Genomic DNA, 18,759 nt, shown 5'->3' with positions numbered 1-18,759 from the left:
ATTAAATAAGAAAGACTTAAGGACATTCACAAGACTTATTCAGGGCACTGTCCGAGAGATAGGAAAACTTGATGATAGGAAAACTTGATGATGATAAATGTCGCCTGTATGGCAACGAAAGCGAAACCTCAGAACATCTACTCTGCGAATGCCGAGTATTACAACGCAGATTGCGTATCTTCGGTAAGGGACACATAAAACCTACCGAAATTTGGAGGGAAAGTCCTGGTGAGGTAATAAACTTCATACGAAGTGCATTGCCTAACTGGGATAAATGTGCAATGTAGCAAGGACATCAACTCGCCAAATAGTTATGTACCTGCTCGTACGCACTTAGAGTAAGGTGAAGCATACCACAATAGATCAAACAATGGTCACAGTGGTTCAGTCTTCTACAAGGGAAAAAAAACTCCCGTAACAAGTACCATTGGCTGAATATCGCACTTCAGGCATAAAAGTTAAAGCATTGCAATATTCGGAAATTTGTAGTACTGCTTGGGGACTACAAGTTTGTCATACATCGTTTCTCAAAATTGTGCTGGTGGGGTGAGCTATCGGTAAAACGAAACTGCAACCGAAAAAACACCCACAAATTGAATAAGCAAATTTGCCGTATTTGGAAACTCAAATATAATTCATAACGTTTACGCAATAATATAAAAAATGTTTGAAAATATTTTTTGAATCACGAGCCCTAACCAAACACCATACATGTAAAGCCCAGCACGCGAAGCGGAAAATCGCTTGAAGTCTCAGAAGCACACTGGTCCAATTATCATACATTTGTTGGTCCGATCATGATACAAATTCTATGGTCAGGAAAAACGATATATTTAAATGAATTTACGTCAGATTTGCTATGAATTGTTATTTTTGTAAACTAGACAGATATACTTTTACGATAAATATATTTTATTTATGATTGTAAAAATTGAAAATAGTCTAAATTGGTCGGATCATGATACATTACCCGAATACTTCTTCAAATTTTTCTTCGTATTTTACCTCCACGGTAAAGGTTTTGATTCTTTTTAATATTTTTTTTTTCTGGAAATATTTCATCAATTTTTTCATCCTTATAGTCAGGATGGTGCGTAAACTGTCAAAAAGACTACAATATGTTTCGTTTTTTGCTCATTTTTACGGTCTGTCATAGGCTCTCAATCGATCAAAATAAATGAGTCATACACCCTCTACGAAATTGTTGAATAAATGGTTTCAATTCGAAGTTTATTCAATAAAAAGCTAATTTTTAACGGTCCTAACTGGTTCATGCACCCTACAGTATTCACAAATTAATTCTTTCAAGAAGCAGCCATAAAAATGGGCCAGTAATTCAATTAGATCGATAATTACCATCGGACTCCCACCCCCGAAGGATTGGGTTCACAGAAGGTGTGGTTTCTAAGGGGTGTCATTAAAATACACTTACCTTGCTGTTCTAGTGATTCTGCCGAGTCTCCATGAAAATACGGATGCTTATGCTGCTGCTTGTGACCGTACTGTCCGTGAAAGGGTTGGTTCGGGTGTATCGGACTGCTGGCGAACTGTTGCTGGCGGAAATGAGCCGGTTGCTGGTAGCTTTCATCTAACTGCTGCTGCTGTTGTTGTTGTTGTTGTTGTAGCCGGTCAGTTAAAGGTGGCGGTTGATGATGCTGCCGAAAGGCAAAGATATCGCCAGGCTCAATTATGACCGGTGACGGGGACTGCAGCCGCTTTGATGTGTTGAAATGTAACGGTCTGCCGTATCCGGCGGAGGAAGCCGATAGAATGCCAACCGTGTGCAACCGCTGCTGCCGCTGCTCGGGAGGTGCGATCAGTGCCGACGACGGTGCACCTCGAACGATGCCACCTCCAGCTAGGATAAGCTGTAAGCACAAAACTACTAACCCAGGCATCTCCTTGCCTGTGATTAATTCGACTTTTGCAGCACCGTTGTGTGAAATGTGGCCGATATCTCGAGCGTGGATGTGGTTTGTATGCAAAACAGCACGCGATGCCGGAGCCTTCTAATCAGATGCTGTGGCTAGCATTGTGGAGCCTGAGATTGTTAGTCGGTGGCGCTGAAAATTGGAAATAATAGGTTCTGATTAAATAGGACTGCCAAGGCGCCGGGTGGGGCAAAAGGTAAAACTAGACTTATTTAATTGTCGGTGTTGTGTTTTGTAATGAAGGCGGTGCAAAGGTGCTTAGCGGAATCTATTAGTTGTGTTCCCTCATCCAAAGCAGAATTAGAACCTGTTAGTTTACTCACCATTACTAATGGTGGAAATAGGATAGTGAAGCATAATTGATTTTGTTACCAGCCAAAATGATGTGTAGGAGTGGCCAAACATTACCATAATTGAACTAAATTGTAAATAAAACAAAAATACAAATTTAATCGAATTAATGGTGGTAAATTGATAGCTGGAACTGTTCAGTGCTTTTGATCCCGACAACAATTGTTATAGAACTTTAATTATTAATGAAATTCTGGAATTCACAGGACGTAAAATAAATCTGAACGTACACGTTACTGATCACATCAACTCTGTAATCTATTGTGTATATTTTGAAAATCTAAAATTAATGTTGTAAGAAAAGGATAACGCATTACGGGTGCGAGTCCATCAGCTTCAATCACTGTGTCACAATTTTTAGATTAGACTTTGATCACCAGTATGATTATTGATGCTGTTATGTGACACAGTGAATGAAGCTGATGGGCTCGCACCCGTAGAGCGTAATCCTTTTTTTTGGACTGGGCACAACCGGTTGCATTGTAATAACAGTTTTTGCTCCTCCTTCCTGGTAGAGGATTATTATCTAGCGCTTCACAGCCGGAAGAGTACTAGACAAGTCAAGCCCGTGAGAAATGAAGCAACGCGAGCCTACAGGAAAACCAACCGTCACAGCTAATGATTGTCTGCCATAATGGGTAATGTCTGCCTGCCGGTGATGAATGATTCTCCGACACGAAGACTTCTAGTGAAAATACGAACTAAAGAGCTAGCAACTAGCAACAGCAGCGCGCTCTCCCCGGTTGACGACAAGAGCCCGAAACCATTAGATTGATGATTCGGGTCGCAATTGACGGTCGTAGCCTACGGCTAGAGAAGGACACTTTCTATTGAAACGTCTGACTGTTGTTCGTATAACGGAAACCAGTCACGTTTGCGTCACTTGTTGATGTTGCTACCGTTGTTGTAGTTTCTGAACGCGACACGATTGAGAATAAGGTAAATTGTGGCTCTCACTCCCACTCAATTAAACTTTTAATTTGGAACATCTTGAAAAAGGAGCGACCTGTATTTGCTACTTTCCTTTCAGGTTAGGGAATGAGAAAAATCTCGTTTCATTATAGAATAAATTGGTTTAAAATGATCAATAGAAGTGATGAAGATATGCTACAAAAACGGAGTCATGATTAATCTAGGTTTTTTTTTGCTCATGCATAGCAATTAGCTGCACGGAGCAATTTTTCTATTAAAAAAGCTTATAAATAAACATGTATAAAAGAGCAAAAAACAGATGCTGCATCACGGAGTCGTAAATTTTAAAAAAAAAAGGCTAAATTAAATTATTACTCTCGTAAAAGTAAATGTATTCTTTGTTCACCCTGTCCGGCAACAGTACCAGTAACCAAGAACCGAAAGCGTGATTATAAACAACGTTCAAGCCGGAGGGTGTGCTGGAGAGTGAATTAACTACCAATTTTCTTTTGAAATGTTCTGCCCACATGAACTCAAAAAAAAAACGGTTTACTGTCTAATGGAAATTAATTGGAAATTGAATATATATTGTCCTCAAGCAGACCTCTTTTTAGGTAAAATCTATGACTCCATTCTAAGAAGGCATTAATAATTATTGCTGTAAAATATAAAAGTAATCAATATTTATTTTTTTTATCAGTGGTAGACTAACAATTTCAATTCCTTTTGTATGTGTAACTAATATAAAAAAATGATGGTAATTCTGTAAAGGAAGGTACAGCTTAAGTTAGACAGCAACCGTCAATTATGTAATGCTCATATTTTTAAAAACCAACAGTCTTCTGGACTGACGAAGATTCCGATGCAAATGCAAGTTGAGAAAGATCATGACCGACAGATTGTTTCCAGACATCCAGGTATCAGCATCAATCGCTAATTAAGTAAATTCAAAAATAGAGGTATTCATTAACATAAAAAAATTAACAGAGATATAAAAAATTTATGGACATATAAAACTGTATTATCAGGCAGCGAGAGGTTTAGAGCGTTACGCATTGTTTTCAGACACCATTTTTTATCAGACACCGCTTTTTTCATTAAGTTTGCTTACAAAGGAGAAAGATTTCAGACGCTATATATAGAACTGCAAACTGGACAGCAGTGAACTAAAATGGATGAGATACTAACTAGCCAAAATGAGCGAATGAGGAAAGTATTATAGTATCTTGACCCAAACCCAATGTTCTTTATTGAACAGAGTAAGGAGTAATGCTAGGGGTAAAATATCAATACCATAATCATTTGAAAAACTGTTTTTTTTTTTTCATCATTAAACAAACACATACTCATAAAAAAAGTTTTCAAAACGTGTACTGTAAAATTTATGCACGCGTTTCACGAAGGACTTTTGCTTTTACAGCCGAAGTGCTTATTTGGTTGGTTAAGATGAATTTTTAATCGCAGTCAAGAATTGGGATTTCGGCTTAGCAGTCATTCATCTCAGAATTTAGAACGAAGTTATTGTCATTCGTCCCAACGTTTCAGCACTTATTGGTGCCTTCATCAGGGGAAACTGTTCAAAGGAGTAATTTATTAATAACTTTGCATTTTACAAAACTTTTTCCCGCGACTTACAATGATGATTATCGGACTACGTCAGGTGGTTGCATTTAAAGTTCACTAGTCACTAATTTTGAAATTTTTTTATCATTGGACAATCTAAACAAATTGAAACAACATGAAAAAACTAGCCTAAACATCGAAATACACTTTAATGCTTACGTTTATAAGTTTGGTGGTGGGAGGAATTTATTTTCACTGTCGGAGTAGTGTGGCGGTTTTAACTTGTGTTTCTGTTCAGTTAACTGTTATACCATCTTCATTTAGGCTTTTAAGTTTGTGTAAGATCCCCGCGTATGCTGTGTTGAGGTTGTCCACATCAATACGGCGGTTCACTATGTGTGGTGTACAGTAGATGTGACACATTTCTAAAAATGGTAGTGAAGCTGTGTGTTTCGATCTATCTATTATGCATGTATTCTCTAAGTCGAATCTGTGTTCTGTGTCGATGCAATGCTCAATGAGAGCGGTTTTCTCTCTTAGCTCGGATAACTGGTAGTTTGTCTGTGTGTCCGCATTTAGTATCTGGTTGAGTTTGTTTACGTTGGATGCATGTCCGTAGAGTCTGGTTTTTAATTTGTTTGAAGTCATTCCAATGTAGCTGCTGTTACAGCCGCTGCACGGAATTTTATAAATAATGTTGCTGTTTTCGTTTTTATTTGTAGGATCCTTAACTTGACTGTGGAAGCTGTTCACAGTTTTGTTCAATTTTGTGGCGATGCAGATGTGCGGATAATCCTTTTTGAACAGTTTAATGAGACGATCACTCAGTTTGGGGATGTAAAGGAGAGATCTGTAAGCAATGTTTATGCTGGGTGTTATGCTGGTTGTGCTTGCTAAGGTGACCATATCCTGAAGGTTGTTTGCCGTGGATGGTGCATTGCTGGCTTGATGTGGTTGCTGAGAGGACGGCGGTGGGGCTGTTGGCTGTGGAGCTGTTGTGGGTGGAGGTGCTGGTGGTGGCAGTGTGATTGCTGAAGGATGGACAACTTCTCGGCTCATCAACCTGTACCATTCTAGGCAACGAGAAGTTGTCCATCCTTCAGCTATCACACTGCCACCACCAGCACCTCCACCCACAACAGCTCCACAGCCAACAGCCCCACCGCCGTCCTCTCAGCAACCACATCAAGCCAGCAATGCACCATCCACGGCAAACAACCTTCAGGATATGGTCACCTTAGCAAGCACAACCAGCATAACACCCAGCATAAACATTGCTTACAGATCTCTCCTTTACATCCCCAAACTGAGTGATCGTCTCATTAAACTGTTCAAAAAGGATTATCCGCACATCTGCATCGCCACAAAATTGAACAAAACTGTGAACAGCTTCCACAGTCAAGTTAAGGATCCTACAAATAAAAACGAAAACAGCAACATTATTTATAAAATTCCGTGCAGCGGCTGTAACAGCAGCTACATTGGAATGACTTCAAACAAATTAAAAACCAGACTCTACGGACATGCATCCAACGTAAACAAACTCAACCAGATACTAAATGCGGACACACAGACAAACTACCAGTTATCCGAGCTAAGAGAGAAAACCGCTCTCATTGAGCATTGCATCGACACAGAACACAGATTCGACTTAGAGAATACATGCATAATAGATAGATCGAAACACACAGCTTCACTACCATTTTTAGAAATGTGTCACATCTACTGTACACCACACATAGTGAACCGCCGTATTGATGTGGACAACCTCAACACAGCATACGCGGGGATCTTACACAAACTTAAAAGCCTAAATGAAGATGGTATAACAGTTAACTGAACAGAAACACAAGTTAAAACCGCCACACTACTCCGACAGTGAAAATAAATTCCTCCCACCACCAAACTTATAAACGTAAGCATTAAAGTGTATTTCGATGTTTAGGCTAGTTTTTTCATGTTGTTTCAATTTGTTTAGATTGTCCAATAATAAAAAAATTTCAAAATTAGTGATTAGTGAACTTTAAATGCAACCACCTGACGTAGTCCGATAATCATCATTGTAAGTCGAGGGAAAAAGTTTTGTAAAATGCAAAGTTATTAATAAATTACTCCTTTGAACAGTTTCCCCTGATGAAGGCACCAATAAGTGCTGAAACGTTGGGACGAATGACAATCACTTCGTTCTAAATTCTGAGATGAATGACTGCTAAGCCGAAATCCCAATTCTTGATACCATCTAAAGTCGAACTCTCCCACCCATTTAATCGCAGTGTTTTCAAAAGAGAACTCATTTGAAATGCATAAACAATTGTTTTGTTGATTTCAATTAGCTCTGGTATATTTCTACTACTTGTGGTCGGAGAACGTTCTTACAAAGTTTTCACGGATTTCAAAACGTGTCAAACCTTTCATATGAGAGCTAAACTTACTGGTATGCATTCAGTAAAATTGGAAATGAAACTGGCAAATGTTGCGTCAGATTTCAAACGATAATAACAACATAACCATTCAATCCCAGCCGACACCGGGAGATTTTCTGAGGCAAAAAATCTCTGGGATCACGCCTTCCATCGCATGAGGAAGTAAAGCCGTTGGCGCCGGTCCGTTGATAAACGGGTCGTGAGTTAGGGTCCTGGGTGTGGAGTCGCCTCCCTGGGCGTCGGTGATTGGCCACAACAGTGGCGGAGCTAGACCGACGGAAAATAAGCGAGAATAAAAAAAACATAACCACATGATGGATAACAATAACCAATATGTTGGTGGATGGATAAAATGTTGAACAATTGTGTAATATGCTAGTTATCATTATTTTTTCATTGCAAAGTTGTAGAAATCGATAAAATGTGTCAAGGACAAATTTACGCGAACAATGAACCAATCACATGCGAGCATTCCTAGCACAGACGACATGAATAGACACCAACCATTCCCTGTGATATTCTCTGTATCACTATCCAAAAAAAAAATTGACAAATCTCCCCGTCCCAATAGGTCAATTTATGCTTGCTTCCATGAGCCTAGACTAATTTGATGTCTCGAAGGTAAAGGTTTTTCGAAAAATTTGCTACAACCCCTTCTCTTGAACAATTTCTAAACCTGCTGTTGAAAGAAAAAACGCTGGTAATAGCAACAGTACCGTTGAGTATATGGGGAGTAGAGCGCCGCTAGTTTCTCGTCGTCTATCATTGCAGCGGGCACGACTTCTATTCGCGTGCAATAAAAACTGCGATGCTGCTACTAATGGAAATTGAAAGTTTGTTTCATGAATATGATTACCATGAAAACCATAAATTACTCAACAAGAATTGAACATTTTTGCAACGGTTAGTTATAGGCTATTTTTATTTTTTTATCATCTTCGATATTCACTATATAGGTGATCATGTCCGGCATAATATCGAACGAATAAGTTTCTAAAAATAAAAATTTATAGACGAGTAAGAGCCGGCGAGTGCTTATCAATTTTTTGTCCATTTACTAAGATCTATTTAGAATTTTTTTTTCACATTTCAACATTGTTAGATACTTTTTAATTTTTAACTTTACAAATATAAAATATACTTAGATTGGCTGCATTCTTAATACAGTGAATGTAATTGTTGGCAAATGTAACAAACTTGTGGAGCAAAAAAAATAATCTTTTCAAACTTCGTTGTAGTTGTAGTTGTTAAATGTTGTTTGCACTAAAAAAACCCAACAGGCGCAACATCACCAAGTGTAAATGAAGTTCTTTCGAGTGTAATTAAATATTTTTCTGGAAAAATGAAGGGAGGGTGAGAATTAAAATACGTAAATCACAAAAATCACCAATCAACTTCCAGATGGTCTCGAGGTACAATGCTGGCCTAACTAAAAGTTTGTTTGCAACGAAATTCAATCAATTCAATTCAACCTAAGCGGCAAATAGACGCAGAAAATGCTCGATTCGTCGAACTGAGTCGAGTAGTATATGACATTGGGTCATTTGGATCACGTTTCTACCATTTAATTAGCCAGTGATCGTTGGGAGAAAGTCAATATGTTTACACTCATTATGTGATTTCACATTTTTATAAACAATTGACAAAGTTACAAACCGATTACAATGAAATTAAATAGTAACCTATGGGGCAACTAGACCTTTCATTTGACACTAATTTTGTGAAAATCGGTTCAGCCATCTCTGAGAAAAATGAGTGAATTTAAACAACCTCAGGATAACTTTTCTTTACATAATTTATTAACCATATGTTCAATCATTACGAAATTTAAAAGTTAAGGGTTTTCGAGACAGCCCAATCATTTGAAACCAGTTTTATTGAAATCGGTTATGTGGTTTCTGAGATATTGATGTTTCGTGATTTTTAAAATTTTGATACATAACCTCTAAACTAAAAATCCGATTACAATGTAATTCAATAGTAACCTATGGCACACCTAGACCTTTCATTTGCAATGAAAAGTGAGTGAGAAAAAAAAGTTGCACATACACACACACACACACACATACACAAAAAATGCTCAGTTCGTCGAAAGGGGTCGAGTAGTATATTACATTCGGCCATTAGGACCACTTTCATACCTTTGGTTTTTCCAGTGATTGCTATACCTTTCTAGGAGAAAGGCAAAACTAAGTAAGAGCTTAAAAACCTGGCTACACGCATGTTTTCGTCCGCCAAGACGAATGTTCCGGATAACTGCCGGAAGACCGCACGCAAGAACGTAATATTTTTTTGCGAGGAAGCTAACATGATTACCTTCCATGGGAAGTTCAACAAACTCAATCATCTGTCTTAGTTTTTTTTTCATCACCCTTTGAAAAAAGTCCATTTTTTACCGCAAATGTTAAGTCTGCATCATATTTTTCAGTTAGCTTATTTTTCGCTTCGCTAACTATTACATACACTGTTTGCTTCTATGAACTAGGTCTCTTCAGTTTGACAACTTCGATTCCTCTTAAGACTAATTATGATGAAAGTTTAGCATATATACCTGGAATTGCAAAAAAACTCCTGTTTACTGAAGTTTTAGACTGAAGTAAACTCGTGAATCAACTGAATTTGCTTCTCAGTGGAAATATATAATAAACTGATTTTAAATGCTACAAGCTATACAGCCCTAAGGATTGTAGAAAATGCTTACGTGGACTAAACATTGTAATTGGAAGGATTTTTAGTTACAAAGATTACAAAGTTCGCAGACAGAATCAATTTGTTTGTTCAGTGACTTGCGCATTATGTTATTTACCAACACTCGAAAGAATTTCGGTTTCACTTGGCGATATTGTGCCTGCAGTGTTTTGACGTAAAACTATGTCTCTCAGGAAGTTCGGTTACATAGGGATGGAAAAGGAAAATCTAAAAACGGATAAAATGAAAAATATGTCCAATTTCGTTCTTGCAACAATTGATTGGGAAATCATCTATGCATTCGCCAAAATGCACAAAATTGTTATTTGATTATTCGAACTATTGTACTATTGAGAACTGTCAAGCCTTGTTAAAACGCAGAATTCGATCTCTGGTTGGTAACTTAATACTTGTTTACCCTAGCACGGTCAACTGAACTATATACCTAGTTAAACCGAGAAAGTACTATTTGGCCTATATAATAGCCTGCTTCTACCTAAATCAGTCATATTAGTTCTGGATAGCGATTAAGACAGTCCTAGCAGCAACAGTAGCAGCGGATAGCAACAGTGGTAGCTGGTGAAGCATGCACTGCACTAGAAGCGGAGACAAAAATGTAGAACTTGCTTCCTAGGTAACACGCACTCGACCTGGGTATTTCGGTCGACGATTCCGTTCGCATCAAACAGAAAAAGCATGTGTTGCTGTGGGTGACTTTTCTAAAGTTGAATGAAGTGCACAGGGTGAGTCATTTTTGCTTTGCTTGACTCCGGAAATATTGTAACAAACAGCTGTATGTAGTTATACGTTAACTTGACGGTCGTGGCTTTGCACAAAACCCTTGTGATTTTGACGTAGAACTACGTCTTTCAAGAAGTTCTAAATCTAAAACCGGAAAAAGTTAAATATATGTCCAATTTCAAATGCTAATAAATCGGTTAGTTTCCGATGGAATTCTTCGTTCTTACAGCAATTCTTACAGAATGAAAAATTTTCTAAAATTTCTCTCAAATGCAGAAAACTGTAATTTTATTATTCGAACTATTGAACTGTTGAAAATTGTCAAGCCTTATCAAAACGCAAAATTCGGCCTCTGTTTGGTCGTTATATGATTGGTTTCCCAAGCACGGTCAACAGAATTATAGACCAAGTAATTCGGAATGTACTATTTGGCCTATATAAGAGCCTGCTTCATATCTCCCAGCTGGTCTCGAGGTACGATGCTGGCCTAACAAGCCAGTCGCCGTAGGTTCGAGTCTCGGCTCGGGAGAGACTGTTAGTGTCAGTAGGATCGTAGCGCTAGCCCCGCAATTGTCCTGTACACTTAACAGTTGGCTGCGAAGTCTGTGTACAATAAACAGAAGGTCGAGCTCCGATACGGAATGTAGCACCAAGGTTTTGCTTTGCTTTGCTTTAAGAGCCTGCTTCATATGCGCTCCATCATAGGACCAGATGATTTCAACAGGCCGATTTGCTTGCCATAGAATGGCCTCGAGATTTTAACTGAGATATATTTTCCAAATCAAGTGTAAAACGATATATTTTATCTTGGCTTCATTTTTCAATGACAAAAAAGAGTGAGTTTTCTTTCTATAAAAATTGATTATTATTGTCATTTAAATCGTTTTCGTGCATGTAAAAACACATGTCGTGAAATATTTATGGTCAAACCGGCCACAAATTTTATTGTAATTACTGCGCGCCGCCGTAATTCTGTAGACAATGAATATTCAATCGAAATTTAATTCCTCTGAAAGAAGTTGATGATCGAATTAATGCCATGGTTTGTTATATTAAGTTAAATGTATAGTTCAATTTATCATTCGACTTTCAAAGCTGCCCTGTGGTATCGGTGATATTGTTAAAAAAAATGCTGATTTAGAATTGAATTTTATAATTTTGCATTATTTTCATTTAAGGCGACATGTTGTTTTCGGATAAACCCTCGAACGCACCCAAAATCCTTTATCATAACTGATGCCCCTAATTTGATCAGAACGTGGCATACATTAAACCAAACAAGCCTATCATGGTATTCATCTGCCTAAGTTACGATCCTCAAGTTTTATTTTAGCCACAATTATAGGCTACAGGTTTTTAGTTTCAATTGGCCATCAGAGCGACCATCATACAACATCATGCATATGACGGTTGGCGAGGAATGTCTTTAAAGAATGCTTGCGGATTATATTTTATGGCTATCAAATAAAACCAAAATATGAACAAAGACTTTAATGTAAGTTAACATAAAACGAAAATAAAACAATTCTAAGTCTTTGAAGCATTTTGATTGTTACTTGGGATATAAGCTCTAGGCAACGACTACAACAATCCTAATTTAGCAGCAGCAGCAGTGCAGCGGATAGCAATGGCAGCGGATGGCAGTGGCAGCGGATGGCAGTGGCAGCGGATAGCGGCCGCAGTTGTGACAACGAAAAGCAGTAGCGGCTATGGCAACTGATAGCAGCAGCAGTTGCAGCGAGGATCAGCATCGAAAGTGGCAAGGCCAGATGATGCAACGGCACTTTTTCTAGTAAAAGTTGCCTTTGTGCGGTAGCGGGCTACATCAGTAGTTGATTCATCCAATGAAAAGTTTTCTCGTTTTGACAACACACTAACGTTATGGGATGCTGGCATTCAAAATACAGACATGAGTCGTCAAAATTTGCAGTCTTATAACAATTGCAGTCTGAAAAACAATGGTCCTTATAAGGACAATGAACTATAATTAAAAGTAAAATGTTATTTTAATCTGCATGCACTCTGACTGTTGAAACTTGTTTGCGTTGTATAGTGTTTGTTTCATTCCTGTTCAGTGATGTATGCGCAAACCGAAATTCTGTAGCTCTTCCACTTCTCTTTAGCTCAAAATTTTGAACAAATTTAACACAAGTAATGTAACAAACAATCTTATGTAGTTCTACATCAACCTTGCGGTCGTGGATTTGCACACAACCCTTGTGAAACACCATTTGACAAGGCACGTGCTTATCGTTGATGTTTAATATGCAATAAGGATTTCTCCTAATGCGTCTAAATCAGATTTAATTCTACTTACTCAAAAACCAAATCCAACCAAATCTCCAACAATACTTTCGTTCTCATAACGAATGGTTTTGTCTTTTCCAATTCTGATTAAATCAAACACATTATATATATGCTACTCTGGAAATAACTTTGGAACCGTTTGATAGGGAAACATTAGAAGACATGTCAAGCAAAATTATCAACAAGTTGCAGCAAAAAAATCGTAGCAATCAACGGCTACAACAAAGCTAAGGTTTAAAATAATACATTTTCGTTTTTTCTTCGACGAATTCATTTTTTATTTGCTAACAACTACATTCATTGTTTTACGAAGACAATTAATAAACGTATATTATTTGTTAGGTTTAGGCATGTCCGGATTTGGGATGATATTTGTATGCCGTAAAACAACCCTAGCTGCCACTTACTTACTAACGATGTTAAAAAGTTTAAAAAGAATCAGAATAAATTATAGTACATGGACAAAAAATTCACAAGTATTCGCCTGCTCTTACTCTTCTATAAATTTGTAACTTTGGGAATTCACTCTTTCGATATTATGCCAGTCACCGGATCGAAGATGAAATGAAATGAAAATAATTTATGATTTTTATGGTAAACATTTTCATTGGATAAACTGTTAATCACCATCAGCAGCAGCATAACAATTGTTTTTGATTGCATACGAATAGAAATCATTTACCGCTGCAATTATAGACCAGCGGCGCTCTGTTGCACATATAATGTACGGTACTGTTGCTCCTACCAGTACCGTTTCTTTCATGACATCAGTTTTTAATGTTTTTATTACGCTCTAACAGCAGGTTTAGAAATTGTTCAAGAAAAAGGGGTTGTTTCAAACTTTTCGAAAAACCTTTACTTTCGAGACATCAAATTAGTCTCAGTTCATGGAAGCAAACATAAATTGACATACTGGGACGGGAAGACTCTGTGTTTTTTTTTTTATACAGAGAATATCACAAAAATGGTTGGTGTCGTCTGTGCTAGTAATACTCGCATGCGGTTGTAAACTTGTCCTTGAGATTTTTTAACAGTTGTCACCACTTAACAATGATATAATAGTGATAACTAGCGTATTACAAAATCGTCCAACATGTTATCCTACAGTCCTACAGTTGGAACAGCGGTTCAAAAATAATTTATCATATAAAAGTACACCGAAGTAAGCGATTCGGTACTTACAAGGGCAGCGTAAAAGGGGGCTGGAAGATAGATTTCAACCTACGAACCAAAAGACAATGGTTATAAATTAGCGGTACACTTGAGGTCTTTTTCACGCATTTTTTACAGCAACGGTATGGAACTCGTTGTACCTGCCGTTGCACTACTGGTTGTCGAGATTAAATGCCGGTGGAGCCAACGCAGGAAGAAAAAAAGAATAAAAACTTGGTAGACTGGGAAGCGTAAACGTGCTCACTCAGTGACTATTGTATTGAACAAGTTTAAAATTTCTATTTCTGCTCTAAAATGAATAAATTTAGTGCTGAAACACAATTAAACTTAAACCTAATCGCACGTCGCCCTAAAACTTCAAAAAACTAGTAGTATGGTGTTAGAAATTAAAGACATGGTACTGAATAACCAGATATGGTACGGAAAAGTGCAATATTAGGAACTCATGGTGTCACAGTAAAACTTGCTTCGAACTAAAATCATTAGTTCATGCTACAGCTGCTGGTAACAAAGGACAAGACTGTTCTGAATATTTGAAAATAACATGTTGGTACCTACAAAAGAAAATACAAGGTACCCATAAGTAAATACTAAAGGATACTATACATAAGTTCTTGGTTATATGGTGTAATATACACAATTAAACTACATTTTTGCAGCACTTCGGGTCTCCTACGAAAGGCAGAAAATCAAAAGGCACAATCACGAAAGGCAGAATCACGAAAAGCAGAATTACGAAAGGCATAAGGCAGAATAAGGAATGGCAGAATCAAAAAAATGATCTATTTTCCTTTTAACAACACACACTCGCGGCCTTTGGCCGACTCTATTGTCCAACTGTATGCTGTCCTTACTCGCTACCGCTCGTTCGGACTTAACTAAGGGAAAAAAAACCTGTTTGTATGATCCTAGAAAACCAGTAGATCAGTTGTTTGTATGCGAGAGGCCGCCGCTTCCGACGGCGGGTCGGCGGCCGGCTCGGACCGCAGAAACCACGGCGGCTTTGTGCCGCCTCGGTTCCTTGCCCTCGATTATGCGTCTTCGCCGCATGAATCGTTTTATGTTAATTATAATCAACAAGCCGTTGAGACTGGTGTAAGTTATACCTACCATCGAAAAATTTCTCTCCGCGATGCCGTGAGACTCTTTAGGACCTGAGCCAAACCAGTTTGCACGTTTCGGATCTAATAATTAGGCTTGATTTGCACCTCACATCAAAACTGGCGAAAATTGCTTGTGACCAGTTATTATGTCTGGTTACCAAATAATATTAAATAATAAAGGTAGAGTAGCTGCTTTGATATCGTGACCAGGATTCGCATCACTTTGTCATCACGCATTTGGCTATCGTGAGTCAGGTTTTGCTACCTGGGATACTGCCTTTCGTGCCCTGCGAAATTCTGCCTTTTGTAATATTCTGCCTTGTGTGTACGGTCATAGAGTTCTGCCTTTCATGATTCTGCCTTTCGTGATTCTGCCTTCTGTGGCGAACCCCAGCACTTCTACACGTTTAAAATTAATTTCGTTGCTAGGAATTTTTTAACGTACGAAGTTACGTATTTTGATAAACGTTATTAAATTAGAAATACATCCAGTTTTGTGTTGCATTTGCAACAGGTATTTGAACAACAAAAACAGAAGACCGCATTATACAGAAATGGTTGGCGTTTTTTCGGTGTTAAGGGACACATTAAGCGTAAATATTCTGAACTGGAAAATATGCAAAGGGATTCGATGAATTTTGTTAATTTCCGCAAGAGAGTGTTCTTGAAGAAATTATAAGTGAATGGAAGGGAATCGGTCTTGAGAGCGATTTTCTTGACGGTGAAGGTGTTATTAATTGCATGCAAGTGTTTTCCATTAATAATATAATCATACTTTCACTGATATACATTGTTTTAGAAAAGACGTACAGATGGAGATAGATTGCAGTCCTATGGAGTATGTTATAAAGTTTCTGTGTATTTGGACAAATCAGAAAAGGAAAAAGTAATCACACCAATTAAAACAAGTAAATAGGCATCTCCAATTGTTATAGTTATGAAGAAAAATAACGAGATAGATATCCTTTACCAACTGATAAAAGATTTATTCGCGGGTTTTGGCAGGTTGTAAAGTGTTTTGTGCATTAGATTTCAGCACACACAATTATCACTAACAGGATGATCTAGACAGTTAATTGTTATGAACACAATAAAGAGATTATATACATATAACAGAAAACCACAAGGTGCCTCTTCAAGCGATTCTATTTTTCAACAAGTGATGGACCAAGTTTTAAAAGGGATTGCAAGCAAGACAATTTAGTTTCTAAAAACGCTTTTCAATGATATCATGTTTAACTGTTACTTTTGGTCAAGTAACACACATCAGACTGCATTTGTTTGTTTTAATACCATAATACTTTCAATACTTGTTTAATGAATTGGCTGAGCCTAAGATTCAATTTAAATGTATTCTACTCCAACAAAACTAACCTTCGATTTTTTGGTTCTTACAAGTTAAGCAATTGTTAGCATCAATAAGATAGATCACATTGTTGTCCTGAAGGTAATGGCCATTAAAGTTGCGAATGCTGACTGTTAGTTATTCATAATTGGAAAACCAAAAAATAGGGGTATATTTCGATATATACGTGTTCAGATATTAACACAATGCATTCGTCGTTAGGAGCCTTACTATTAATATTACCTCGCACAGAGAAAATATTATATAAACCTTGAAAAATAGTGCAACACTCTATCAATCAAACTTAATCGATTGGAACCCACAGATTAATGGAAGAACAACCGATTACAGCACAAGCTCTTTTGTACTCGTGCGTGACTCCGTTTCAAAGAATACTAGCGATTAAGGATTGTACGTGGAATAAACATTCCAGCAAAGCAATTGCCAGTTTCAGCAACAATCTCAATCCCATCAAAGCGTTCTTAGCTCACGCGCGCGCACGTTTGATCAGCGTTTTTCGGCAAAGGCGACAATTTGTTCCCGCAATTCGACAAGGGTTGGTAGGTTGACAGGGTTCGAGAGTTTCCGGAAATCGGTTTGTAATATAAGCAGAAAAAAGTTCTGAAATGTTCGGGTGGGAGGGATTCTCAGTTTTAGTGTTATTTTTATTGATCTTTTCTATCAATTTTTGTATCACGAACCTAAGCACTCTTCAACCGCCCAACTCCAGTGGTAGTGAGTGAAAACTGCCAACACGTGCGGCTATCAAAACAGCCATCGTCATCTTTCTTGGGTTTGTTTTTACTACACCCCAAGGCCACAGGCATTTTACCCAACTTTGCGCTTACCAGCACTAACCGGTTCCTGTTTTGTCTAGACAGTTAGTGAAATCAACAAAGCGGTGACCGTTTAATAATTTGCGATTATCTTTTACCTCCGTTTTGAGCTGGGTCGGAAAAGACGCAGCAGTGGGTTAAAATTTGGCGAAGGTTCAACCGAGACTTAATTAAACCGTTGATGGCCAGAATTAAAAGATGAATGAAGTAATTTGATTTCAATTTTTTTTTTCGTGGAACATCCATTGACTGATGACGATAGCATAATTTGTTGTTAAAATAAAATTTTCCTATAATCTCTTTCATGGTTAGTTACGCAATTGGGTGTTATTTTCACCCTGATTTAAACTGTTTACATAAGAATGCATGCTAATGTTAAAGGTTATGTAATGTCAGTTCGTGTACAATTAATTTTAACAACAATTGGTTCAGGCTTTCATAGTATCGCTATTATTCGGAACCCTATTAAGCACACCGGAATGCAGTTTCGATGGCACAAATTGTGCAACAATTGGTTGCCAAGTTCTGCCGAATAAAGTGATGAAACTACGTGATCAATATCATTGTGTGGCCACAATGGCAAGAGTCAACGGGCCTGTTGTTGACACTCTGACATTCCATATTTCCACCCGCTCACATTCCAAACGACGACGACGACGATGACGGGAAGCCCTTGATTGTTTGACCAGAGCACCAGGCGGAGATTGATTTGGGTCGAGGCGCGACGTATTCCTCCTATACGCTTTTGCTCCGGACGGACGATACATAATTGCTAATGTGATGTTTATATCTTATCTAGATTAACTTCGTGCTCTATTGAGGGGGAAAACGTGACATTTGTGCTAATTTTTGGGCTGCTATATGATATATGAAAATATTGTTGACAAGAGATAGGATCTGCGTTGCCAGCTTGGTAAGTATATAAATCGATCAAATATTGATTCCATTTCAGAATTATTGGTGCAATTTTCGGTGGGGTTTATCAACCCCACATTTTTTGTGTACCCCTTTCTGTGCATTCTATGAATGTGGAAAAACCGTAATTGGTGATGAAATAAAATATTAACTCGAAAATTCCATAACCTACCATTCCTCTGTACAATCATTGAAGGACAAAAAATCAATTATTTTGTACATCCTCTCGAGACTTTCAGGGCTTTCCGTCGTAATTCCATTGTCATCGCAACAAAAATGTATAGCGGGAAAAATTCGGACAACAATGATTTATTTGGGCACGCAAACCGTAGACAGACAGACAGATCCATCTGACCTGTCCGTCTAAATATAACCAACAGGTTTATTAAAGTTAACCCAAATGAAATATATTACAGTCATATCTACTAAAAGCTGCAATCGGCCTGTGTTAAGGTCAGACTAAGAAAAGTT

The 18,759-nt window shown here is 37.8% G+C and overlaps 1 protein-coding gene across 3 annotated transcripts in view; it reads right to left on the bottom strand.

The window, feature by feature from the left end:
• The window catches only part of LOC129731180 (uncharacterized), a 61,428-nt gene that overhangs the window by 16,231 nt on the left and 26,438 nt on the right, over positions 1 to 18,759 (bottom strand). For all 3 annotated transcript variants that reach the window (XM_055690987.1, XM_055690988.1, XM_055690989.1), the window contains exon 2: positions 1,433 to 2,063. In XM_055690987.1, coding sequence (XP_055546962.1) covers positions 1,433 to 1,898 — 466 coding nt within the window. In that variant the 5' untranslated portion in view covers positions 1,899 to 2,063. The remainder of the gene's footprint in view (positions 1 to 1,432; positions 2,064 to 18,759) is intronic.

The sequence above is a fragment of the Wyeomyia smithii genome, chromosome 3, assembly GCF_029784165.1.
Source record: "Wyeomyia smithii strain HCP4-BCI-WySm-NY-G18 chromosome 3, ASM2978416v1, whole genome shotgun sequence".
Taxonomy (NCBI): Eukaryota; Metazoa; Arthropoda; class Insecta; order Diptera; family Culicidae; genus Wyeomyia; species Wyeomyia smithii.
The sequence above is the reverse complement of the archived record's forward strand: the minus strand, read 5'-3'. Positions and strand labels throughout refer to the sequence as shown.